The 27444-nt window shown below is 37.6% G+C and overlaps 3 protein-coding genes across 10 annotated transcripts in view; all 3 read right to left on the minus strand.

Annotated features, from left to right (window-relative positions):
* Positions 1-1204, minus strand: part of LOC107608080 (ferritin-4, chloroplastic-like) — a 4264-nt gene extending 3060 nt beyond the window's left edge. Inside the window, exons 1-3 of the mRNA XM_016309969.2 lie at positions 775-1204; positions 584-667; positions 361-421 (exon numbers count right to left, since the gene is read on the minus strand). Coding sequence (XP_016165455.1) covers positions 361-421; positions 584-667; positions 775-1127 — 498 coding nt within the window. The 5' untranslated portion in view covers positions 1128-1204. The remainder of the gene's footprint in view (positions 1-360; positions 422-583; positions 668-774) is intronic.
* LOC107607021 lies at positions 10922-14358 on the minus strand. Its single transcript, XM_016309013.1, has 3 exons — positions 14154-14358; positions 11341-12170; positions 10922-11266 (listed from the first exon to the last, which is right to left on the minus strand). The coding sequence occupies exons 1-3, from the start codon at positions 14356-14358 to the stop codon at positions 10922-10924; spliced, it is 1380 nt and encodes a 459-aa protein (XP_016164499.1).
* On the minus strand, positions 24360-27221 carry LOC107607019. 8 transcript variants are annotated; one of them, XR_002351274.1, is made up of 4 exons: positions 26717-27221; positions 26258-26402; positions 24746-24846; positions 24360-24648 (listed from the first exon to the last, which is right to left on the minus strand). XR_002351274.1 is itself a non-coding variant. In XM_021107497.1 (2 exons), exons 1-2 carry the CDS (start codon positions 27010-27012, stop codon positions 26299-26301), a joined length of 393 nt encoding a protein of 130 aa, XP_020963156.1. In that variant the 5' UTR covers positions 27013-27221; the 3' UTR covers positions 26282-26298. The 8 variants fall into 8 exon arrangements, 2 of the variants coding, with proteins under 2 accessions (XP_020963156.1, XP_020963155.1); XR_002351276.1 differs by having other exon boundaries at positions 24746-24842; positions 26272-26405; XR_002351275.1 differs by having other exon boundaries at positions 26272-26405.

The following is a 27444-nucleotide window of genomic DNA, read 5'->3' on the forward strand; positions in this document are numbered from 1 at the left end:
TATAAACACTATAAAAAATATTTTATAAAAGTTATTAAAAAATAAATGTTTTTATATTTTTAATGTATTGAATACATAAAAAAAATTTAAAAAAATTTATTATTATATTTTAAAATATACCCATAAGATATAAATTAGCTAAATCCTTTAATTTAAGGTCCTTTTTGTTAAATTATATATGTTACCGTATATATAGTTACTCTTATATATAAAGCATATTTGTGAATTTTTATTAAGTTGGAGTAGCATTATTGTCTCCATAGTTTGTTAGAATTAATTATATTTTTGTGTTAAAAGGAAAAATAAATAAAATTAATAATATTGTAATTTAGGAGTAATTAACAAAATATCAGTTCATGCCTGGTATTCCATCATGATCTCAGCATGCTGTCGTTCCTCCATACTTGATTCCTTGAAATATCTAAAAAAATTGTATGTAATTAATTTATCAACGTTTTTGATAACTAGTAGTCCCTATTAATTTATCTTTTTATTTATTAAATATAAAAATTATTAACAAATATGAGATTAATGAAAATAATATATGTTGTAATTAAGATTAAGAGATTAGAGATTTAATTACTTGGCGAATCCCTTGAGTGCAACATTGTCTCTGTCAAAGTAAGCATACATGGCGTGATAGACGTAGGAGACATTATATTCCACACTGAATCAAGAAAAGAAGAAACCGCTTATACAATATAATGCCGTGAGAAAAATAGCAACATTAATTAAAATAAGATATGATAAAAAATTAAAAATGTTAGTTGTTACTTGATCTGTGCATTGAGTGCAGCCTCACAATGACTACTATAACCTTGGCGAGCCAGAGATTGATGGGGCATTTTGGGTATAGAAAGAAGCTCTTTTTTCACTTCCTCAAAAGGTTTAAACACTATACCCAAAACGGCTTTGTTATTACCATGATCCGCCATTGATGAGGAGGCGGAGTAGGCCGCCGCCTTAACCACCGCAACCCCGCCGGTTTTTCTCCTCACCGCACAAGAAGAACTCTTCACATTGTTGTTGGCCAATTTGCTTGAAAGGTTGTAGTGATGATGAAGCTGGGGTCTACTTGAAAGTGAGGCTGATGACATGGATGAACAACTTCCTAATCCTAACACCATGTTCAGATCAACAATGTGAGAATGAGGGAGTGAGAGAGGGGGAGGAAAATATGCAATGGAACGCGAAATATTTGGAGGATCGATGGTGTTAAATAAAGGAGTAATCATAAAAATATTTAATTTATATTATTATTCCTAAAAAAATTGGTTTTATTTATGAATTTAATTTTAATGCATCAACATAATTTTATACTATATCGAATTACGTATTATTATGTCAGTAAAAATAATTACTTTTAATAATCAATGCATAGATAATCATCTAAATAAAAAATGTGATTGAAGGTGTTTTGTCGATTTTTAGCAAATCATTCAATATTCAATTTTAATGGTCTGGGAGCGAAACCAACTCCTCATTTGCAGGTACCAGTTTTCTATAAATGCATCAGAGCGTCTTCGATTAGACGGGTATCGAAATGAAATATAAATTGAAATTTGTAAAAGAACAAAAGAAATGAAAAATGAAGTTTTCGAAAAGTAAATTAACTGAAATCGGAAAGATTGCGTTGGATTTTAAACAAAGCCGTAAAGGTGCCTTCGACTAAATCAAAGGACTTTGACTTGAAAATTAAATTTACTGAAATGTAAATTGGACATGGAAATTAAAGAATGCTTGAAAGATAAATTAACTTGAAAGATAAACTTGCTTGAAAGGCAAAGTTTACTGGAATTATAAATGAAAAATAAAGACAAATGGAAGGAATTCTACAGATAATTGACTCGAGGCAAACTCAGAAAGTCGCTGGGATGTGAGAGTATGTGAGTAATTTCTGAAATGAAGTTCCAACCTTTATTCCCTAAAACTTTCTAGTATTTATAGTCTACTTCCATAACTGATAATCAATTACAAGATGCTGACTTGAATGAGCACTACTTGGTAACCGTTCCCACTCTTTTGCCAATGAAACGTTACCCATCAATTCCTCATGTGATGAAAACTTCCAACTTCTCCACTCACGTAACTACTCGATTTGCTATTCGAATAACTATTCGATTTCTCCTTTCGAATACTTATTCGACTAGAATCGTTCGATCTGGCAAAGTATTTGAAATCGAGTCCGTGTCAGGTACCTTCAACCAATGCCTGCACGTGCATCTTTTCGACAACAGCCCGCATCTCAATCGACCTTTTCACTACCTCGAACCACCTACCTCAATCGAAAATATTTTTCGATTAACAAATTGCCCCCTTGGATTAATGTGTTTGCCTTTGATAACATTATTGGAAGATGAAACACTTAATCCAAATTCAAATTTCTTGAATCAGTAATAATTACCATTTAACTTCCCATTAATACTGACCCACTCGACATGTTTCCCGAGACTTATGCTTTCTCTCTCCACCTCTTCGCCTTCTTTAGGAAGTTACCTCTTTTTGCATTCCTTCTGCAATAACGGGTACAGTAACACTTCCTTTAAATTCGACATTTTTGCCCTTGTTCAATTTTTCCCGATCCCTTGCTCTCTGAATTCCTCTTGCACCAATCTTTCTTGCTTAACCCTTAACCATTCAAACTTTCCTTTTCTCTGTTCTGCAATGGCCACTTCCTCCTCTCACGCTGCTGCCCAAGACAAGGGTAAAGGTCCCATAGTAGCACCACCAGTTCCACCAGCCCTTCATGTGCTGAACCAAGTTAATGATGAAGTTATTGACGATCCCCAACTTCAAATTAATGATACTAGAATCCTGATCCCTTTCACGGTGGGTGAAGATACTCATTATTTTCTTGGGCCTGTCGAATCCTTGGAGAGGGCGAATGAGAAATCACCTTTCTTCCCTAGTGCTCAGGGGGGAGATTTGTTAATCAACCAATCCCTTGATATTTCTTTCTTCATTAATCAGAAACCTTTCAAGAATAATCCAAAAATTAATCCTCGAGGTACCGACTTTATGGCCTGGCTTCAGCGCCTTGCTCCTACAAAAAGCGCTGCTTGGGGGGCTCTGGGGATTCAGGAACTCCTAAGGCTCTCTCACTTCTCACCCTCAACGCTCCCTTGGATGATTGGAGCTGTAACCTATTTTCGGAACAGGACAACCAACAATTTCCATCTCACTTGTGGAATGATTGGTATGTCTCTCTTAGATGTGGCCGCTATTACAGGTTTTCCATAAATCCTCCAGACTGCACTCCTGACATGCAACCAAAACACCACTACAACATTGCCTCTACCAGTTCTTATAGTGATTTCATTGCTCATCATATGGGCAAAGAGGGCATTGCTGTCACAGATGATGAGCTTGTAGCCTTTCTATTCTATTGGCTAAATGCCATCGTTTTCTGTTCTCGAAGTGTCCAGATCTCAAAGTTTTTCCTTACTTTGGCTGTCCTGCTTCATGAAGGAAATACCCTTAATTTGGCCAAGCTTCTTCTAGGGCATGTTTTCGAAGAGCTTGGTCAATTTGTACATTGTCTCCGAGATAATTGTTTGATCAGTACAGGTGGCCCCCTCTGCCTTCTCCAACTATGGCTTAATGTCATTTTCGAAAAGTATATGACAAAGCCTGGAGGTAAGGCTACTGACAAACAACACATCGAAGGCTTCTGATTGGCTGACTACAAGCCAAGTTTCCCAGGTACACAATCGAATGAAGACCGATTTTGGGCTGTTTTTCTCTCCTCCATTCTTGTAAAGATTTTTATAATGAAAACCTCAATTTCGCTCCCTTTTTGCATAGAAATTGTGGTCCTGCATGGCTTGATTGCTTGCTCTTTCCACATGATGCTGAGGAAAATGAACTGGCTAATCGATATTGGGCAAATTTATTGGCCGTTCAAGTAATTCCTACAGGGCTACCCCAGCACAAAAAGAAAAGTTTAAAATAACCCTGTATGCCCCTCATTTCACAGCCAGGCAATTGGGATTCTCACAGCCATTCCAACCCCTCTTCCTCGAAACAACAAACCATTTTGCCACATTACTTTAACTTCTCAAAGTGAACTTGATTTCTGGCTCTTAACAAATCAACAACAAAGGGAGCATTTCAATTTTATTATTTTTGACCGCAACTCATATATCACCAAGTCTTGTCTCGAATGGTGGACTGCTTACTACTTTAGGTACAGTCATACTTTAGAGGAGATCCAACAATCTGCCATTCGAACAGCCCCTGCTGCCAAAGGTTCTCCCAAAAAATCTCAAAAAAGAAAAGCTGACACCACAGCCTCTTCTCAACAACTACAACACAAAAGTCGAAGGACTCTCACCAGGACTTCTAGAAGGGTAACTAGTTTTACATATACCTATGCACTTCGAATTAGAATATTTCAAAAATCATATCTGCTTAACAATTCTTGATTTTGATTTTTATCAGTTACGGTTGCAACCATCAAGTGAGAGCTCTGATGGAAGTGAACAAACATCCGGAACATTCTTGCTGCTTCCTCTCAATCAGAGGATACAGCTGATTCAGATCCTGGTCCTCAATTAATTCAAAAGCCAAGACTCACTCTGGTAACATTATCACTTCTACATATATTTCATTTGAGTTAGAATAACTCTTAACTTATAACTGTGTACCTTTCACATCAGCCCACCATTGCTCCTCACTCAATCACATCTCCTTTGGTGCCTGATTGACTACTTCCTCAACAACAACATGACCAAGGACACTCCACATCTCATGATTCAATCCAAGTTACAGGGTCCGTTCAGCCATTACAAGCTGCCTTCCCACCTTCTTCTGGAACACAGGTGGTTGATTTGACAAAAGACCCTTTACAGCATTCTCCAACACAGACTCAAATCCTTGGTCCAACCTCACCAAACAACCAGGCTGCACTTTCTACTGAAAACCAAGTAGCCCCAGACTCTGACTCTGTCTCTTGAGTTTCTGAAACTACCAATTCAGATTCACCTCGATCCAGAGTCTTAGAAACTCCCCAAGGATTCTCCAGTCCCCCCTAACAGACCAAATTCCAAACTCCTCCTGAACAAAGATCTGAAAATTTGGGAGTTTTTACCACACCTTCAAGCGCTACATTGGTGAACCTGATCTCCGTCTTAAATCGAGTCATCCAAGAGGATGAAGTACCTGTTCTTGCACCAATACTTCCCGGACCTTCTACATCTATCCCTCCGTTCGAGTTAGATGTTGATACTCGAGAGCAACTTCGGTCACTTCTTAAACTCTTGGATCATCTACCTGCTACATGGATTAAGGATGCCCTTCTCAACCAGCTTTTATCTGATCTTTTGAATTTTACCTTTGATTTTCCGGCTTCTACTCCGTATTCTGCCATAATCAAACAATTTAAACAGCTTGCCAACAACAACGTAGATTTTCAAAATAAACTCCAAGAGATCAAAAATGAAGAAGCTAAGATCAAAACTGAAGTAGATAATTGTGCCTCTGCTCTTCAACCGAAAAAAACTTCCTATAAAGAATTTGATCTGAGAATCTCTCAGGCTATTTCTATTCAAGGATTTTATGACAAGGAAGAGATAAGACTTGAAATAGAATTGGCCCAGATTAACGAAAAGTTTGCCAAAGTACGTGAAAGACGGGCTGAAATAGCCGCACCTCTGACTACTGCCCAGCAAGAACAACAACAAATCATCCAAGAAATTGTTTCTATTGAGACCAGGCAAGAAGAGTATGGGAAACAACTTGACAAGGTCCAATATGAAAAGTTCAAGCATGCTGAGGCACTTTCAACTTTGGACAACAACAGGGTAAAACTACGCTCAGACTTGGCAAGACTTCTGGCACCTCATACCTCTTAGATTTCAGTATTTGTAATAAATTTACTTTCTTTCGGACTTATAGACCCTGACTTCAATTTGGCAAACAAAAATATTGCTTTAAGTATTTTCCATTAATTGAGTCAATTATATTTCCCGATTCGATATCTTTAATCCGATATGCATTTCCGGAATACAATCCTATCACTTAGAAGGGACCTTCCCAAGTATGGGACCATTTGCCAAGAAATTTCGATTTCTTTTCCATTGGCAAAATAAATTTTAAAACCAATTCACCTATACTGAAATACTTTTCTTGTATTCGACGATTATAACTTCGAGCAACACTTTCTCTTTGTCAAATCATACTCTCAAGTGCCAGGATTCGCTCTGAATCCAATTCATTCAACTCATCAAACATTGCATTCCAGTAATCATCAACTGGCAAATCATTCTGTTTCGACACTCTTAAAGTAGTCAAACTAATCTCTAGTGGTAGTACTGCATCATGGCCATAAACCAGTTTATAGGGTGAAGTACTTGTTGACCCTCTTGGTGAATTTTGATAAGCCCATAATACTTGGCTTAAAGTTTCATGTCACGTTTGGGGTCTATTCCCGATATGCTTTTTAATCAAATTTATCAGGATTTTATTTGCTGCCTCTACTTACCCATTAGCCTGTGCATAATAAGGAGTTGAGGTAACCATATTGATATTCCTCGAGGCTGCAAAATTCTTAATTCGCTGACCAGTAAACATAGTCCCTTGATCAGTACTCAATGTTTGAGAAATTACAAATCGATGGATTATATGTTCCTCAATGAAGTCTATTATTTCATTTTGACTAACTTCTATTAGGGGAACTGCTTCAACCCACTTTGTGAAGTAATCGATTGCTACCAAGATAAACTTATGCTATTTCGATGAAGGAGGGTGAATTAACCCAATTAGATCCAAAGCCCAACCTCTAAATGGCCATGGTTTTATGATCGAATGCAACTCAGATGCTGGGATCTGTTGTATCGAACCATGCTTTTGACACTCTTGACATGCCTTTGCATATTCAATACAATCTTTGATCATAGTTGGCCAATACACATAATTGCGATATAACACCCATTTCATCTTCTTCCCAACCTGATGGGCCCCACATATCCCTTTATGGACTTCGCCCAAAGCAATATTTTGATCATCTTGGCTTAAACATCTCGACAAACTTCCAACGATTCCTTTCTTATACAATTCATTAGCCATTAAGACAAAATTCATCGCCTGTAATTTTATCTTTCTTTCAACCGAAATGCTGGGATCTTTCAAATATTCAGCAATAGGCTTTCTCTAAATACTATCTTCCCATTCACCTATGCACAAAGCCTCTCTTTCATTTGCAGGCACCAATATTTGATGGATACTAGCCAATTTTTTAAGAGTTTCTGGACCGATTCTATATCTCGAAGCAATTTGGGCTAATTCATTAGCAATTTCATTATGAATCCTTGGGATGTGAACCAAAGAAATTTTTCAAAAGGAGGTTAATAACTCCCAAGCAGTTGTTAAATACTTTTGCAACTTCTCATTATTGCATTTAAACTCCTTTGATAACTGCTTCAAAACCAACTGAGAATCCCCTAATATCTGGACTTCCAAAGCCCCTTTACTAATTAATATTTTGAGATCCAGAATCAAAGCTTCGTACTCCACCACATTATTCGAGCACAGATATTTTAATTCAAACAATAATTCAGATGGAATCCCCTCTGGTGAGATAATAAGAATTTCAACCCCTGCACCATCTTTGTGCTTCGATCCATCAAAATATAACTTCCAAGAATCAACATCAATGTCGATCACATTTGCCCCCGGGTCATTCAGATTATTTGAATTATCGACAAGAAAATCTGCAATAACCTGACCTTTCACAGCCTTGGCCGGAACGTATTGTAAATCAAACTCAGTTAAAGCTAGCATCCATTTCCCTAAACGTCCCTGTAACATTGGGAAACTTAACATATATTTGATGATATCAGTTTGTGCGATAACTTTCACTGATTTAGCCACCATATAACATTTTAATTTCATATAGGCATAATATAAAGAATAACCACAATTTCTCTATCGAGGAATATCTTGTCTCGATTTCAGTTAAAAATCAACTAAGGTAATAAACGGCCCGTTCATGTTCATTTTCATCATCTTGGGCTAACATATAACCAATTGTGTTTATAGACGCCGCAATATACAATTTTAAGGGCTCATGTGGGTGAACGTTTGCCATAATTGGGGCGTTAGATAAATAAGCCTTAATCGAATCGAATGCTGATTGATTCTTATTCGTCCATTCGAAATGTGAGTCATTCTTTAGCTTTACTAAAGGTGCAAATACTCGAGTTCGACCAGAAATATTTGAAATAAATCTTCTGAGATAATTCACCTTTTCTAGGAAGGATTGTAATTCTTTTTTCGATTTGGGTGCAGATAATGCCAAAATTGCATCTGCCTTATTTTTATCGATTGCAGTCCCTTTTATATGAACAACAAAACCTAGAAAATTTCTAGCCGACACCCCCAAAAGCACATTTTAAAGGGTTCATTTTTAATCCCTTCTTCCTCATAGTGACAAATGCTCTTCGTAGGTGATCAATATGTTGATTCACCAAAATCAATTTGACCATGACGTCATCGATATACACCTCCATAAATTTTCCGATAAACTCATGAAATATAGCATTCATTGCTCGTTGATAAGTAGCACCATCATTTTTCAAACCAAAGGGCATAATTACCCATTCATAAGTGCCTAATGCCCCAGGACAATGAAAGGCAGTTTTAGACACATCATCTTCTGCAATGAAGATTTGGTTATATCCTGAATAACCGTCCATAAAACTTAAGATTTCGTTTCCCGCTACAAAATCGCTCAACATATCTGCAATTGGCATAAAGTATTCATCCTTTGGAGTAGCATTATTCAAGTCTCGAAAATCAATGCATACTCTTAACTTCCCATTTTTTTTCATTACAGGAACAATATTCGAAACCCATTCCACATATCGTGCAGTTCGAATAAATTTTGCTTTAATTAAGCGTTCGATTTCCTCTTTAATCTTTTGATTGATTTCTGGAGCAAACCAACGAGGGGTTTGCTTTACAGGTCGAGCATTTAGTTTCAATGCTAATCGATGCTCTACAAGAGAACGTTCGAGACCAGGCATCTCATGATAATCCCAAGCAAAGCAATCTTTAAATTCATGTAAAAGATGGAAAAGTTCTATTCGAAAAGGATCGACAAGATCTTTACAAATATATGTAATTCGAACATCATTAAGAGTCCCTAAATTAATTTCTTCTAAGGGATATTGAGTTTCAAACCCTTTGAAATTGTCATCATCTTTTACTGAATATTTTTCGAAACCCAAAGGCTCTAGATCATAGATGCAATCAAAAGAAAAATCAACAGATTCATTGGGAATCAGACGAACTTGATTATTTATTAAATTAAAATTACTTCGATTTTCAACAAAATGTGCCTCTGCTATTAGATCAGCAGTTTGGCTTGTAGCATCACTTTCATTACATAAAGAAGGAACATGTAAACTATGACTAAACTCGACTGGAGATGTCGAGTTAACACAATTACTATTAAAAATACTTCTAACTCTACATGATTCTACTTCATCAGAAGAACCATCTTTATTTTCCACAAGAAGAAAATTATTTAAATAATTATGAAAAGTTACCAGGTAATTGGAAACTCCCTCAACCTGGTCCATAGGGCAACCGTTCAAGAGATCTTCAAGAGAGACAATCCCAACCAGTTGGAGTAAAGTCCAACTCTGGGTAGCGCAACTTCACTGACAAGCCTTCCGAGGACAAGTAACAACCTTCACAATTATAAGAGTTCAGTGTCTTGTCAACATTCAAAGGCTTCAACTTAGGATTATACATTCTGAAATTAATATTCAGCTGTTCGACATAAAGGTTCGAATATGCCTTAATGACTTCAGGTTTTCCATCATTCCTCTAAAGAAGAACACTTTGATGCATAGTAGAAGGTACAGCCCCCACACCATGGATCCAATCTTGCCTTAACAAAGCATTATAACTTGCTTTTGATGAAACCACCACGAACACAGTATTTCGTTCGGCAGATCCAACCTTAACACTCAGAGTGACCAGACCTTTTGCTGGAGTCAGTTACAGCAATGTTTGTGGGGACCAAGTCATCAGGATGTTTTCCAACTTTCATCAACATCCTTTCTGGAAAAAAACTGATTGCTGTCCCACCATCAATTAGGACTTTATTTATTTTGATCCCACTCAAAGTAGTGGTTATATGGAGTGGGCGGAGATGAGACATTTGTTTTTCGGTAGGCCGAAGAAAATATCCCGGCTCATCTTCAATTCGGATGAAGAAAAAAGCTTCCTCATCCTTCATATCATAATCTTCCTCTGGGTCACCTTTATATTCTCCCAAATACTCAGTTGGAATATTTGAAATCGTTCTAATCATATCATCATCCCCTTCTTCAAAATATTCTTCATCGATATCAACCTCCTTGCCTTTGTCGATCCCTGAAGACTGAGCCACTGCTTTACCTTTTTCTATATTTACAGGAGATGGAATTCCCTTTGGACACGTCTCCCTATCAGAAGGAAAGACAATTCAGGAATGTACGGAAGGTGTTGCCCCCTTGCTTACTTCTGCCTGAGGCTTCTTATTTTGATTGAAGTTTCTTCTTCCTCCTCTACCTCTTGGATACCCTCTGGTTCAACCACGATAGTGGGGATATTGGTTTCGAGGAGGTCCTCGATGTCCCCACTATGGGTTGCGTCGATAAAGAACATCCCGCTTCTAGAACTCTTGATAGTTCCGAATCCATTGAACACCTATATTCTGTTGAGGGGTCGTAGAACTCTGACCCTCCGTACACCTAACTGGCTGCCTTTGTCGAGCCTACTCTTCTATATGAGCTAGCTCCTTCTTCATTCTCTCTTTTTCAAAGATTGATGTGGCTTCAGCATCAAAAATAGCATTACACCGTGGACACAGAGATACATCCTGGCCTTTAATCTTCTGCTGTACCAAGAAATTGAGCAAACCATCTCCTGCTCAAGGGTACACAGATTTAACTTGTGATTCAAAATCATCAAGAACCACGTCAAAGTCGTAAGACATGCCAACCATATTCACCCCGAAACATGGTTCGATAAAGCTAGCATCAGCATCGAAGGGATCAACATCAACCTTCATTTCCTTATTGCCATCATCAAACTTTAACCGTCCCTCCATTATAGCTTCCTGAATTAAGTCCCTGAAACGAACACAACTGTTAGTCGAATGACTGGTTGCTTGGTGAAATTTACAATAAGGTTTCCCTTTCAAATCTTTCACCGAAAGTAAAGTTCTACCATCAGGCAAAATTAACTGTTTATCTTTGAGCAACACATCAAAAATCTGACCAGATTTCGAAATATCAAAACTGTATTTCTTTCCACTTTTTAGTTTTGAATCATTCAAAATATCAAAACATATGAAGGGCCCTTCTTAAGTTCAGCCCAATCGACTTCTGCTTCGAAATCGAGTTCCTCCTCTGAGGACTCCATAGTTACATAAGCAACTTTTTCTTTTCGGGTAAAAGGTTTACTCTTTGATCTATGCTCACTCCTATACTTCTCCTTCTCCTTTTTCATGAGTTTGGTCTGATGGACCTTTTCAGCCAAATGGGCTAAATCGGGGATATGCATATTAAGCAACTTTCGGCGCATATAAAATCCTAGCCCCATAATTGCTATTTTCACAACTTCATTCTCGGGTAATGAAACATAGCATGTACTTCTAACATTTTTGAAATGTATCATATAATCATCAATTGTTTCACCATCTTGACGTTTCAAAGCAACCAGATCAGTAACTGCCACATTCATTTCTCCTCGATAAAATTGAGCATGAAAAGCAGTTTCTAACTGATTCCATGTCGTTATCGAATTTGGCCTGAGATTCGAAAACCAAGTAAACGCATTCTTCGTTAACGAAGAAGGAAAAAAAATTATTTTCAAATTCTCATCATTGGCTAAATTCCCAATCTCAACCAAATATCGAGCGACATGTTCAGTAGTTGACTCTCTAACTTCCCCTACAAATTTTGTAATTATTTTTGAATTTTTCACCCCTCTTGGCACTTCGGCCATCTGGACAACTTGAGAGAAAGCAGACACAAAGTGAGGTCGATTCATAAAACCAACATCCAGACTGACTCGATTAAGTACTTCCTCCACAATTCTTGTGACTTGATAACGTTTACCACCATGATTAGCACGTAATCTGGCTAGAACTTCATCAGCGTTTTGACCATGGAGAACTATATGGGGATTTTCTCTATTCAAAATATTGTTTTCATTTTGGAAAATATTTTCGAATCCTTCATTATTTCACCACCGGGTGTTCTAATTTGTTTTGTCGATTTTTAGCAAATCGATGGTGGTTTGATTCTAATGGTCTGGGAGCGAAACCAACTCCTCTTTTGTAGGTACCAGTTTTCTATAAGTGCATCAAAGAGTCTTCGATTAGACAGGTATCGAAATGAAATATAAATTAAAATTTGTAAGAGAACAAAAGAAATGAAAAATGAAGCTTTCGAAAAGTAAATTAACTGGAATCGAAAAGATTGCGTTGGATTTTAAACAAAGCAGTAAAGGTGTCTTCGACTAAATCAAAGGACTTTGACTTGAAAATTAAATTTACTGAAATGTAAATTGGACATGGAAATTAAAGAATGCTTGAAAGATAAATTAACTTGAAAGACAAACTTGCTTGAAAGGTAAAGTTTACTGGAATTATAAATGGAAAATAAAGACAAATGGAAGGAACCCTACAGATAATTGACTCGAGGCAAACTCAGAAAGTCGCTGGGATGTGAGAGTGCGTGAGTAATTTCTGAAACGAAGTTCCAACCTTTATTCCCTAAAACTTTCTAGTATTTATAGTCTACTTCCGTAACTGATAATCAATTACAAGATGCTGACTTGAATGAGCACTACTTGGTAACCGTTCCTGCTCTTTTGCCAATGAAATGTTACCCATCAATTCCTCACGTGATGAAAACCTCCAATTTCTCCACTCACGTAACTGCTCGATTTGCTATTCGAACAACTATTCGATTTCTCCTTTCGAATACTTATTCGACTAGACTCGTTCGATCTGGCAAAGTGTTTGAAATCAAGTCCGTGTCAGGTACCTTCAACCAATGCCTGCACGTGCATCTTTTCAACAACAGCCCATATCTCAATCGACCTTTTCACTACCTCGAACCACCTACCTCAATCGAAAATATTTTTTGATTAACAAATAGATACATAATATTTTTGTTCGGAGAAGTTAGACATTTGTATTTATTAATATTATCCTTACTAATTTTTTTAACCTAATATATTGTTTAAATTGTGTAAATTGTGTTATACTTGTACCTATCTTTGATCACTTCTACAAAATTCGCAACTACAAGTTTCTCTAATCTAAATTATAATTGCACCAAAATATTAATTTAATAATAGGAGAAGGGATTAGACAACCTCAATTATATTTCTTTTTAAATTTTTTAAATAAATAAAATAAATGGTTTATTTTTCAGAATAAATAATTTGTAACGTTTTACCAAAATGCATCAGATTTCTGATCTTATCTTGTTTATAGCATAAACAAAATAATACTAAACGTATCTCGTTTATACTGTAAACGAAATAAGGTTACATAACATTGACGGGTATATTTTGTTTATAGTGTAAACGAGATACGTGAATAATTAAGACGTTTGTAGTGTAAACAAGATACGTTATAACAAATTTTCAGCACTTATAAAAGGATGTGCAACCCTTTGTATTCTCCACAAATATTTCACTACTTCTTCTCTATGTTTTTCTTCCGAAAATAAGCCAAAATGTCTAGTAGTAGTGAATATTTGGTTGTAACTGTGTATCCCAATTGTCATATGAGAAATAGTGATAATGAGGGTGATATTTGAGTGTGAGAATATCATTCTGTTGCGTACCCGACGAGTAAGTTCTTTGTCCAAGCTAAAGAGTCAGATATATATTGAGTAGCGTCGGTGGTAGCGGGAAAAAAGATATCGGAAGGGTGGGATATGCGTTGCTAGCACCAATAAAAAATAGAGTTTTTTGGTTTCTTCTGTTTGGGCTCCATGGCGACAAGCATATGCGCCTGATGTTTGACATCCAAGGGAGAATCACGGCGGAACAAATGATGAAGCTTTCTGTGGAGGTTGTTGATGTTGGTGACGGTGGATCTAGACAGTTGGACTTCGTGCAGGATAACCCACCTCACGCACCATCACCGCTACACGTTGCTTGTCCAGTGGAAGACATGGACATTGACGGTGAGGACTCAGACAAGGAGTATTGTTGACGGTGAGGACTTAGACGAGGAGTATGTTGTCGATAGCAACGGGAGCGGTTCTTCTGAAGATGATGACGAGGAGGAGTATGTAATGCAGACCCCAATCGAGCCATCACGTCAGTGTCTATGCGCGCCATGCTCGCATGGTAAGTCAATAATATGGTTAGAAGAGGGTAGAAGTTGGAGAAAATTTGAAGAAATAGATGAAAAATAACTCCAAATGATGCTGTAAACGAATTGTATATATAGGCCGTGTTTAGTCTTATCTCGTTTACAGTGTAAAAATGAAATAAGATTGCATCTATCTCGTTTACACTACAAACGAGATAAGGCCCTTACACAACACGTGTATAAACGTGATACGGACACGCCATTTCATGCCTTATCTCATTTACAGTGTAAACGAAATACATGCAATCTTTTTCGTTTATACTGTAAACGAGATAAAAGATAATGTGTATTTTCATAAAATTGCTACAAATTACATATTTTGGTAAATAAAATATTTATTTAAAAAAAATCCCTTCATTTCCTCATTTCATCGCCATCTCTCTAGTCATTGTTCCTCACCCACCACCACAACCCAACCACATTTATTTGTTGCTTATGGCCATCACCACCATCATTATCAACATCATCATTAACAACTTCACCAGATCCCACTTTATAAAATCCAAAATGAGTCATGATTTATTTTTTGGAGAATCTTTTTTTAGCAAGCCAAACAAATTTAAATTCAAATTAAATAAAGAAATTACAAATGTTTTTGATAAACTCAAATCTATAAATAGTTGACTAGAACAAATAATTTTTATATCATTCCTTAACAAAGATATAAAATAAATTAATATGACTGGACTCTGCTTGTGAGTTATGGAGCATGACAAGTCTAAGGAGTGAGTACTGATTGTTAGCCTTGTATAATAAAGCTCACATATACGGCATCTTCCTAAATTGTTTTTTTTTTAAATAACGGAGTGATTTTTATAACTCAGTGACTAGACAATACATCTATAATTACATGAGACCATATAAATTGTATTATCAAAAGTATATTTTATTTAGAAATAGTAATTTATATAAATAAGTGATTTGATAAGAGAGTTCTTGGTGCACGAAATTGTGATCATCAACAATGGCACCAAAGGACTTGGAGCTCTTAAACGTGAATCACACTTTGTCACAATTCCGCACAACTAACCAGCAAGTGCACTGGGTCGTCCAAGTAATACCTTACGTGAGTAAGGGTCGATTCCACGGAGACTGTCGGCTTGAAGCAAGCTATGGTCACCTTGTAAATCTCAGTCAGGCTAATTCAGATGGTGATGGAGAATTGATAATTAAAAGATGAATAAAACATAAAATAAAGATAGAAATACTTATGCAATTCTTTGGTTGGAATTTCAGATAAGCGTATGAAGATGCTTTGTTCCTCCTGAACCTCTGCTTTCCTATTGCCTTCTTCCAATCATTCATACTTCTTTCCATGGCAAGCTTTATGTTGGGCATCACCGTTGTCAATGGCTACTTTCTGTCCTCTCAGTGAAAACGTTCCAAATGCGCTGTCACCGCACGGCTAATCATCTGTCAGTTCTCGATCATGTCGGAATAGGATCTATTGATCCTTTTGCGTCTGTCACACGCCCCACAATCGCGAGTTTGAAACTCGTCACAGTCATCCCTTCCCAGATCCTACTCAGAATACCACAAATAAGGTTTAGACGTTCCGGATCTCAGGAATGGCCGCCAATAATTCTAGCCTATACCACGAAGGTTCCAATCTTAGATCAGAAACCCAAGAGATACACATTCAAGCTTGTTTGCATGTAGAACGGAAGTGGTTGTCAATCACGCGTTCATAGGTGAGAATGGTGATGAGTGTCACATATTCATCACATTCATCATGTTCTTGGGTGCGAATGAATATCTTGGAGAAGAAATAGACTTGAGTTGAATAGAAAAACAATAGTACTTGTATTAATTCATGAAGAACAGCAGAGCTCCACACCTTAATCTATGGTGTGTAGAAACTCCACCGTTGAAAATACATAAGAACAAGGTTTAGGCATGGCCGAATGGCCAGCCTCCCAACGTGTCTAAGATAGCATAAGACTTATCAAAGATTTAAAATACAATAGTATAAGGTCCTATTTATAGAGAACTAGTAGCCTAGGGTTTACAGAAATCATTAATTAATGCAGAAATCTTCTTCTGGGCCCACTTGGTGTGTGCTTGGGCTGAGCATTGAAGCTTTCATGTGTAGAGACTTTTCTTGGAGTTAAACGCCAGCTTTTGTGCCAGTTTGGGCATTTAACTCCAGCTTTTATGCCAGTTTTGGAGTTAAACGCCAGAATTCTTGAGCTGACTTGGAACGCCTGTTTGGGCCATCAAATCTTGGGCAAAGTATAGACTATTATATATTGCTGGAAAGCCCAGGATGTCTACTTTCCAACACAATTGAGAGCGCGCCAATTGGGTTGTTCTTTTTCAATTAAAAACATGATTCATTTTCATAGCTTTAAGGCATAGACACTAAGACACTAATGATCATGTAATAAAGACACAAACATAGACAAACATAAGCATAAAATTCAAAAAATAGGAAAATAAAGAACAAGGAAATTAAAGAACGGGTCCACCTTAGTGATGGCGGCTTGTTCTTCCTCTTGAAGATCTTATGGAGTGCTTGAGCTCCTCAATGTATCTTCCTTGCCTTTGTTGCTCCTCTCTCATGGTTCTTTGGTCTTCTCTAATTTCATGGAGGAAGATGGAATGCTCTTGGTGCTCCACCCTTAGTTGTCCCATGTTGGAACTTAATTCTCCTAGGGAGGTGTTGATTTGCTCCCAATAAGTTTGTGGAGGAAAATGCATCCCTTGAGGCATCTCAGGGATTTCATGATGAGGAGTTTCCTCATGCTCTTGGTGAGGTTCTCTCACTTGCTCCATCTTTTTCTTAGTGATGGGCTTGTCCTCATCAATGAGGATATCTTCCTCTATGTCAATTCCAGCTGAATTGCAGAGGTGACAAATGAGATGAGGGAAGGCTAACCTTGCCATAGTAGAGGACTTGTCCACCACCTTGTAGAGTTCTTGGGATATAACCTCGTGAACTTCTACTTCCTCTCTAATCATGATCTATGAATCATGATAGCCCGGTCTATAGTAACTTCAAATCGGTTGCTAGTAGGAATGATTGAGCGTTGGATGAACTCCAACCATCCCCTAGCCACGGGCTTGAGGTCATGCCTTCTTAGTTGAACTGGCTTCCCTCTTGAATCTCTCTTCCATTGAGCGCCCTCTTCACATATGTCCATGAGGACTTGGTCCAACCTTTGATCAAAGTTGACCTTTCTAGTATATGGGTGTGCATATCCTTGCATCATGGGCAAGTTGAATGCCAACCTTACATTTTCTGGACTAAAGTCTAAGTATTTCTCTCAGACCATTGTAAGCCAATTCTTGGGGTCCGGGTTCACACTTTGATTATGGTTCTTGGTGATCCATGCATTGGCATAGAACTCTTGAACCATTAAGATTCCGACTTGTTGAATGGGGTTGGTGAGAACTTCCCAACCTCTACTTCGGATCTCATGTTGAATCTCTGGATATTCGCCCTTCTTGAGCTTAAAAGGGACCTCGGGAATCACCTTCTTCTTGGCCACAACTTCATAGAAGTGGTCTTGATACACCCTTGAGAGGAATCTCTCCATCTTCCATGACTCGGAGGTGGAAGCTTTTGCCTTCCCTTTCCTCTTTCTAGAGGTTTCTCCGGCCTTTGGTGCCATAAATGGTTATGGAAAAACAAAAAGCTTTAGCTTTTACCACACCAAACTTAGAAGGTTACTCGTCCTCGAGCAAAAGAAGAAAGAAGAGAGTAGAACAAGAAGAAATATAGGAGATGGAGGGGGCTTTGTGTTTCGGCCAAGGGGGAGAAGTAGTGTTTAGGTTGTGTGAAAATGAAGGAGTGAAGATGGGTTTATATAGGAGTGGAGAGGGGGTATGGTTCGGCCATTATGGGTGGGTGGGTGTAGAAAAGTGGTTTGAATTTGAATGGTGAGGTAGGTGGAGTTTTATGAAGGATGGATGTGAGTGGTGAAGAGAATGGTGGGATTTGATAGGTGAGGGGTTTTTGGGGAAGAGGTATTGAGGTGATTGGTGAATGGGTGAAAAAGAGAGAGAGGTGGGGTAGGTGGGGATCCTGTGGGGTCCACAGATCCTGAGGTGTCAAGGATTTCTCATCCCTGCACCATGTGGCGTGCAAAACGCCCCCTTGCTGCTAATCCTGGCGTTAAACGCCAGGCTGCTGCCTATTTCTGGCGTTTAACGCTAGCTTCTTGCCCATTCCTGGCGTTAACGCCAGTCTGGTGCCCTTACTGGCGTTTAAACGCCAGTAAGTTTCTCCTCTAGGGTGTTCTATTTTTTAATTCTATTTTTCCTTCTGTTTTTGCTTTTTCAATTATTTTTGTGACTTTCACATGATCATCAACCTACAGAAAACATAAAATAACAGAAGAAAATAGAAATTTAACATAGATAAGTAAAGATTGGGTTGCCTCCCAACAAGCGCTTCTTTAATGTCAATAGCTTGATAGTGGCTCTCATGGAGCCTCACAGATGTTCAGAGCAATGTTGAAACCTCCCAACACCAAACTTAGAGTTTGACTGTGGGGGCTCTGTTTGACTCTGTATTGAGAGAAGATCTTCATGCTTCCTCTCCATGGTAACAGAGGGATATCCTTGAGCCTTAAACACAAGGGAGTTTTCATTCACTTGAATGATCAATTCTCCTCTGTCAACATCAATCACAGCTTTTGCTGTGGCTAGGAAGGGTCTGCCAAGGATGATGGATTCATCCATACACTTCCCAGTCTGAAGGATGATGAAATTAGCGGGGATGTAGTGGTCTTCAACCTTTACCAAGACACCCTCTACAAGTCCATAAGCTTGTTTCTTTCAATTGTCTGCCATCTCCAGTGAGATTCTTGCAGCCTGTACCTCAATGATCCCTATCTTCTCCATTACAGAGAGAGGCATGAGGTTTATGCTTGACCCTAGGTCACACAGAGCCTTCTCAAAGGTCATGGTGCCTATGGTACAAGGTATTGAGAACTTTCCAGGATCTTGTCTCTTCAGAGGTAATCTCTGCCTAGTCAAGTCATCCAGTTCTTTGATGAGCAATGGAGGTTCATCCTCCCAAGTCTCATTACCAAACAACCTGGCATTTAGCTTCATGATTGCTCCAAGGTACGTAGCCACTTGCTTTTCAGTAACATCTTCATCCTCTTCAGAGGAGGAATACTCATCAGAGCTCATGAATGGCAAAAGTAAATTCACTGGAATCTCTATGGTCTCACTATGAGCCTCAGATTCCCATGGTTCCTCTTTAGGGAACTCCATGGAGGTCAGTGGACGTCCATTTAGGTCTTCCTCAGTGGAGATCACTGCCTCTTCCTCCTCTCCAAGTTCGGCCATGTGAGACGTGTTTATGGCCTTGCAATCTCTCTTTGGATTTTCTTCTGTATTGCTTGGGAGAGTACTAGGAGGGAGTTCAGTAATTTTCATGGTTCTGAAAACTGGACCGGACCGGCCGGTTCAACTGGAAAAACTGGGAACCAGTTACCTATCCGGTCCGGGTAACGTGGAAAACCGTCTGACAAAAAATCGGTGAAAAAACCGGTCAAACCGGTGGTTAACCGGTGAACCAGAAGAACCGTCCGGTTTTTTGGCGGTTTAGTGGTTTGCAACTTCACTAGCCAAACGACGTCGTTTTGGCTTTAAAAAAAAAAAGAAAGGCGTACACGAAAGTCCCAAGCTCCTGACCTAACCCACTATGCCAATTGCCACAGCACTAACCCTAATCTCCCATTCTCCCCTTTCTTCCCCTCTCCAAGTGCATTCGGCGCCAGCCTCCATTCACCCACGAAGGCCACGAGTGCCACCCACAGCCACCCACAGCAGCCGCGACCACCACCGGCCGAGCCCGCCTCCTTGTCGCCGAACGTCACCTAGCCCGCCTCCTCATTCACCACCCACAACCATCCACAGCAGCCGCGAGCACCACCGGCCAAGCCTGCCTCCTCATTCTCCGGTAAGACTGTTCCTGTCTCCTTTATGCTGCCTTCTTGATTTTGGATTTTGATTTTCTGAGGTTCTGTGAGCTCGCCTGTTCTATGCTGCGTTCTTGATTTTGGATTCAGATTTTCTGATGTTTTTTATTTTGAATATGTTTTGCTGCTTCTGTTTGCTGCTTCATGAATGATGATGAATATTTTTTGCTGCTTCTTATTTTGATTGCTGTTTCATTATTTTCATGATTGCTGTTTTTGATTTTGAATATGTTTTGCTGCTTATGTTAGCTGCTTCATGAATCATGATGAATATGTTTTGCTTCTTATTTTGTGAGATCGGCTGTTTTTTTATTTTGAATATATTTTGCTGCTTCTGTTTTGCTGCTTCTGTTAGCTGTTAGCTGCTTCTGAGGTTCTGTTAGTTGCTTGCTGTTTCATTATTTTCATGATTGCTGTTTTTGATTTTGAATATGTTTTGCTGCTTATGTTAGCTGCTTCATGAATCATGATGAATATGTTTTGCTTCTTATTTTGTGAGCTCGACTGTTTTTTTATTTTGAATATGTTTTGCTGCTTCTGTTTTACTGCTTCTGTTAGCTGTTAGCTGCTTCTAAGGTTCTGTTAGCTGCTTGCTGTTTCATTATTTTCATGGTTTTTTGAAGTTGTTTTCTGGTCTTTGATTTTCTGATTGTTATAGATTGAATTTATATACTTAAGATTATTTTAAATTTTTTAATAATTTTATTTAATATTTAATTAAACTGGTTGAACCCCGGTTGAACCCCGGTCAAACCAGTAAACTATTGAACCAGTGACCTCACCGGTTATTGACCGGTCTGGTTCTCGCAACCTTGGTAATTTTCTTACTCAGCTGACCTACTTGTGCCTCCAAATTTCTAATGGAGGACTTTGTTTCAGTCATGAAACTTTGAGTGGTTTTGATTAGATCAGAGACAATGGTTGCTAAGTCAGAGTGGCTCTGCTTAGAATTCTTTGTCTGTTGCTGAGAAGATGATGGAAAAGGCTTACTATTGCTAAACTTGTTTCGTCCACCATTACTGTTGTTGAAACCTTGTTGAGGTCTCTGTTGATCCTTCCATGAGAGATTTGGATGATTTCTCCATGAAGGACTATAGGTGTTTCCATAGGGTTCTCCCATGTAATTCACCTCTTCCATTGCTAGCTTCTCAGGATCATAAGCTTCTTCTTCAGAGGAAGCTTCCTTAGTACTACCTGTTGCTGCTTGCATTCCAGACAGACTCTGAGAAATCATATTGACTTGTTGGGTCAATATTTTATTCTGAGCCAATATGGCATTCAGAGTATCAATCTCAAGAACTCATTTCTTCTGAGCTATCCCATTATTCACAGGATTCCTTTTAGAAGTGTACATGAATTGGTTATTTGCAACCATTTCAATGAGTTTCTGAGCTTCTGCAGGTGTCTTCTTCAGATGAAGAGATCCTTCAGCAGAGCTATCCAATGACATCTTGGATAGTTCAGACAGACCATCATAGAAGATACCTATGATGCTCCATTCTGAAAGCATGTCAGAAGGGCACTTTCTGATCAATTGCTTGTATCTTTCCCAAGCTTCATAGAGGGATTCTCCTTCCTTCTATCTGAAGGTTTGGACTTCCACTCTAAGCTTGCTCAATTTTTGAGGTGGGAAGAACTTTGCCAAGAAGGCATTGACTAACTTTTCCCAAGAGTTCAGGCTTTCTTTAGGTTGTGAATCCAACCATGTCCTAGCTCTGTCTCTTACAGCAAAAGGAAAAAGCATAAGTCTGTAAACTTCAGGGTCAACCCCGTTGGTCTTGACAGTGTCACAGATTTGCAAGAATTCAGCTAAGAACTGATGAGGATCTTCCAATGGAAGTCCATGAAACTTGTAATTCTGTTACATTAGAGAAACTAATTGAGGCTTAAGCTCAAAGTTGTTTGCTCCAATGGCAGGGATTGAGATGCTTCTCCCATAGAAGTCGGGAGTAGGTGCAGTAAAGTCACCAAGCACCTTCCTTGCATTGTTGGCATTGTTGTTTTCGGCTGCCATGGTTTCTTCTTCCTTGAAAAGCTCTGTTAGGCCCTCTAAAGAGAATTGTTCCTTAGCTTCTCTTAGCTTTCTCTTCAGGGTCCTTTCAGGTTCAGGATCAGCTTGAACAAGTATGCCTTTATCTTTGTTCCTGCTCATATGAAAGAGAAGAGAACAAGAAGGTAGGAAATTCTCTATGTCACAGTATAGAGATTCCTTGAGGTGTCAGAGGAAAAGAAGAATAGAAGGAAGAGGTAGATGGAAGAGAATTCGATCATATAAAGAAGGAGGGAATTCGAACTATACCTTGAAGAGGAGTGTTAGTCCTTTAAATAGAAGGATGTGAGAAGAGGGAAAGAATTTTCGAAAATTAAAGTAAAAGATTTTGAAATAATTAAAAAGAAAATTTGAAAATTTGATTGAAATTTTTGAAAATTAAGATTAGGAAAGAAATTAAGTGATTTTTGAAAAGATTTTTGAAATTAGAAATTAAAAAGATATGATTGAGAGTAAATTTTGAAAAAGATGTGATTGAGAAGATATGATTGAAAATCAAATTAAAACGAGAAAGTTTTAAAATTAAAGTTGATTACTTGACTAACAAGAAATTAAAAGATATGATTCTAAAATTTAAAGTTTGATCCTTTCTTAATAGGCAAGTAACAACTTGAAAATTTTGAAGTAAATTTTTAATTATAACAAGGATTTTCGAAAATTGTAAATAAATAAAAAATGGAAAGAAATTGATTTTGAAGAGATATGATTGAAAAGATATGATTTGAAAAAGATTTGATTTTGAAAAATTATGAAGATTTGAAAAAAATTTGAATTGAAAACAAAATCTTCCCTCTAGTGTCATCCTGGCGTTAAATGCCCAGAATGGCATCCATTCTGGTGTTTAACGCCCAAAACTCTACCTTTTTGGGCGTTAAACGCCCAGCCAGGTACCTTGGCTGGCGTTTAAACGCCAGTTTTCCTTCTTCACTGGGCGTTTTGAACGCCCAGCTTTTTCTGTTTGATTCCTCTGCTGAATGTTCTGAATCTTCAATTCTCTGTATTATTGATTTGAAAAGACACAATTTTGAAAATATTTTTGAATTTTTTTATGATGAGAAACAATAAAAATTGCAACTAAGATCAAATAAACAATGCATGCAGGACACCAAACTTAAAAATTTTCATATAGGAGACACTAACAAATTGAGAATGCAATAAAACACACAAAACAAGAGAATTTAAAGATCAGAGCAATGAAATCATCAAGAACAACTTGAAGATCAATGAAGAACAATATGTATAAATTCGAAAAATGCAAGAAGAATTACATTCAGCAGCTAAATTGATGAGAATCAATCAGCTTTTGTGATGATAAGAACATCACCTTGAAACTATAGAATTCATTTTTAAAAATTCTGAAAAGTACCTAATCTAAGCAACAAGATGAACCATCAGTTGTCCAAACTCGAACAATCCCCGGCAACGGCGCCAAAAACTTGGTGCACGAAATTGTGATCATCAACAATGGCACCAAAGGACTTAGAGCTCTTAAACTTAAATCACACTTTGTTACAATTCCGCACAACTAACCAGCAAGTGCACTGGGTCGTCCAAGTAATACCTTACGTGAGTAAGGGTCGATCCCACGGAGACTGTCGGCTTGAAGCAAGCTATGGTCACCTTGTAAATCTCAGTCAGGCTAACAAATCATGATCATAGCCTCTATGGTCACCCCTCCTTAAAACCATGACCATAGCCTTATCTATGGTCACCCATCCTTAAAACCGTGACCATAGCCTCTATGGTCACCCCTCTTTAAAACCATGACCATAGCCTCTATGGTCACCACACCTTAAAACCATGACCAAAGCCTTATCTATGGTCACGGTTTTCACCATGACCATAGCCTATCTGTGGTCACCCTACCTGAAAACCATGACCATAGCCTGTTTTGTTTTATGCGATTTAATTTTTTTTTAAAGCATAATCACATCCCAAAATAATGATAATCACCAAATAAATCTAAAAATAAGAAATTCAAGAAATCTAAATCATAAAAGTTTCATTATAAGCTAGATATGTTTTTAATCCAAACAACATAAATCAAAATAGAGTGTAATTTATCCATTACATGTAATACCGGGTAAAGTCTCTTTTCAAAAAGTACACAACACATCAAAATATTACATGTCGATAATTAAAGTCATTATAAGACCCATTCCATCCCATCCAAAATACAAGTATGAGAATAGATCAATAACGTAACACCTTTTCCCTTCTTCTGGATTTTTTTCATATAAAATTCAAGCTCCTTACTTTCCAAAATATAGCTGCAGCATTCAAGAAGGAATGAAATAAGTAACAGATCAAGAATCAAATTAGACAAAATTCAGTGCAACCCAAACAAGCAATAGTTATATGCATTACCCGTCAGCCCTGCCACATTAATCAGGTCGAGAAGCTATGCAAGCCAGCAATCTCCCACCACCAAACTGCTCTTCAATTTGAGGATCAAGCTTACGATCTTTCTGGCCATGTGTTTAATTAAGTATACAATCCAAGAAGGGTTTAACTATGAATATGTATAGATTAAAAGTTGTATCCAAAGCAAAAATTGGTTGCATTATTTTGAGAAAAAAGCAGTTACCAATAATCTAAGCAGAGGGTATTGTTTCTTTTTAATAATTACCCAAAAGTAACACATGTTAAAAAGGAAAGGCTGATACATCTAATGGTGTGGGGTTCCCTTCATAAGACATGCATCAGGCACCATAATTAATTATTAAGAAAAGTAGATAAAAGGGGCAACCATTCAATATACATAGGAGAAAAAATCAGTGGCAAGCACATCTGAAAATTGTAATGAGAATATTCACTAGCAGAAGGTTATCAACAAAAAAAAAAAAAGAAATACTAAATAAGTATCAAACATTGGGGGAAAACAGGGAGCTACATAGTCATATATATCTCCAAGTTCATCCGAAATCTGTAGCCAAAAACGAGTTTTCATCACTAATCAGGAGCCATTAAAGCTAACCCACTCCAAATTCATTATCAACCATCATTATATAAAAGGTAAACGCATCATAAAATATTCACAAAATTCATTAAATTAAAAATTTTAAAGAAAGTGTCATCTGATCTCTCAAGTATACAAATATTAGCATGCATTATAAACAATCTAACAAATAAAAACAACAATTGGCTGAGGGCTTAAGAAAAGGATGAAATAAAAATAAAAAGTAAGACACTCAAGCTTAAAATTTATTGCAACGTACCACTTTCGCTTCCTCTATAACTGCTTTTAGGTCCTCAAATACAAGCTGATTCGTATATTAAACCTATTTTTTAGTCATGGTACTAGCTACTACTTCTTATTAACTCACTCAACTCCTTAATGTAAATACTACCTACTAATCAAATCAAATGCTATTTTCTTCTTTTTATTATCACTTCTTCTACTAAGCTTTATCATCTTTATTATCTTTCCTAATTTTTGAAATCAAAGCTAGCTACCTTGTTCAATAGTAGAGACAATTTTTTATTTATATTTTTTCCCAACACCTACTAATAATTTAAATTTAAGATCAGAGACTAGAAAAATAAAGTCTAAGTTGCTAGCTAGTAGAATTTTAGTTAACTATGAAATTATTGGATATATAACAAGATTAATTATTAAAAAATATCTATTATTACTCCATCAAATAATGTGATGATATAGTGTAATATAGATTGATATGATGGTTTAACAAAAACAATCCCAGAAGACCATGCATAGCCCTCCATCTTCATCCTTTCTGTTTTTTCTTGTTTTACTTTCTTTTTTGCGTTTTAGTTTCAGCAACCACAGTGACACCACTAAATCAACAAATTTACTAGCTTGAAATTGATAAACTAAATTCAATATAAAATTTCAAATAATCAAAATCAACAACTTACATTCCTGTGCTCACCGTTCTGGACAACACTTCCCGATGGATTCAGTCCCATTTGGGAAGGTTACGGTTGCGATCACAGTGGCTACCATAGCTAGTTTTCCTCTTATGTCCTCCATCCATTGCCTGTTCTCCCCTTCGTCTGCCAGCTTCTTCAATATAAGCCAAATTAAGGTGTATATATATATATACAAATTAATAAAGCTTTACAATGATACTTCAAGTAACGATTCAATTTGTATATGCATTGCATACGATTCAATCTGGAAAAATAATAACTGGCGATGACCACAGGCAAAGAGCGGCAGAGCAAGGCTTTGAAGGCTTTGAAGGCTTTAAAGCTATCAGATTTAAAATGATCATATTATAACTTAATAAAACCCTAAAGCTCAATTTTCTTTTTAGCTTAGGAATTTGGTACATTGTTGGGTGAAGGGGTTAGAGGAAGAGGGAACAAACATACCTGAGCATGCAGACAATGGTGGAATAGAGCAGCAGCTCCGACAGTGGTGCGGACAGCCACGGCTCCCTCTGGTCACTACAAACAGCAATGATGGTGAGGAGCAACGGCGGTAACTCCTCCCTTTGGGCCACTGACCTGTGTTCTTTTCTCCCTCTCTTCTTCAATGGCGACGCGACGGCGACACTGGACAACGACGGCAGCGATCTTGATGGCAGAGTGATGTGCGACAATCCCTCCAGTGGCGCCGTGGATTGCGGTGGCCCCCTCTCTCTCTCTCGCGTTTGGCTCGATGACATTCCTCTCTCTCAAAGTCTCCTCCCTCTCCTTCTCAGTTCTGACAACGACGGCAATACCCACCTCCGTCGGCATCGCCACCTCCCTCTCTTCTTCTCCCTGCTCCCTCTCTTTCTCTTTTCTTCCTTTCTTACTTCCTTCCTTCCTTTCTTTCTTTCTAACCGTGTGTGGGGGTGAGGGGTAGGGGTGAGTGGATAGGGTTGTGAGAGTTAGTGTGTGATTTGAATTTTAGGGTTAAGGTTTGATAATTTTAATTAAATTAGGATATAGAATAATTTAAGATTTAATTTAATTTTTTAAAAATTATTTTAAAAATATTATTGAATTATTAATTTATTTATTAATTTTTAATTATTAATTTATTAAATAATTTTGAGTTTTAAATAATTTTTTAATTTAAAATTAATAGTATTTCATTTAATTTTTTATTTATA

Source organism: Arachis ipaensis, chromosome B07 (genome assembly GCF_000816755.2).
Source record: "Arachis ipaensis cultivar K30076 chromosome B07, Araip1.1, whole genome shotgun sequence".
Classification (NCBI taxonomy): Eukaryota; Viridiplantae; Streptophyta; class Magnoliopsida; order Fabales; family Fabaceae; genus Arachis; species Arachis ipaensis.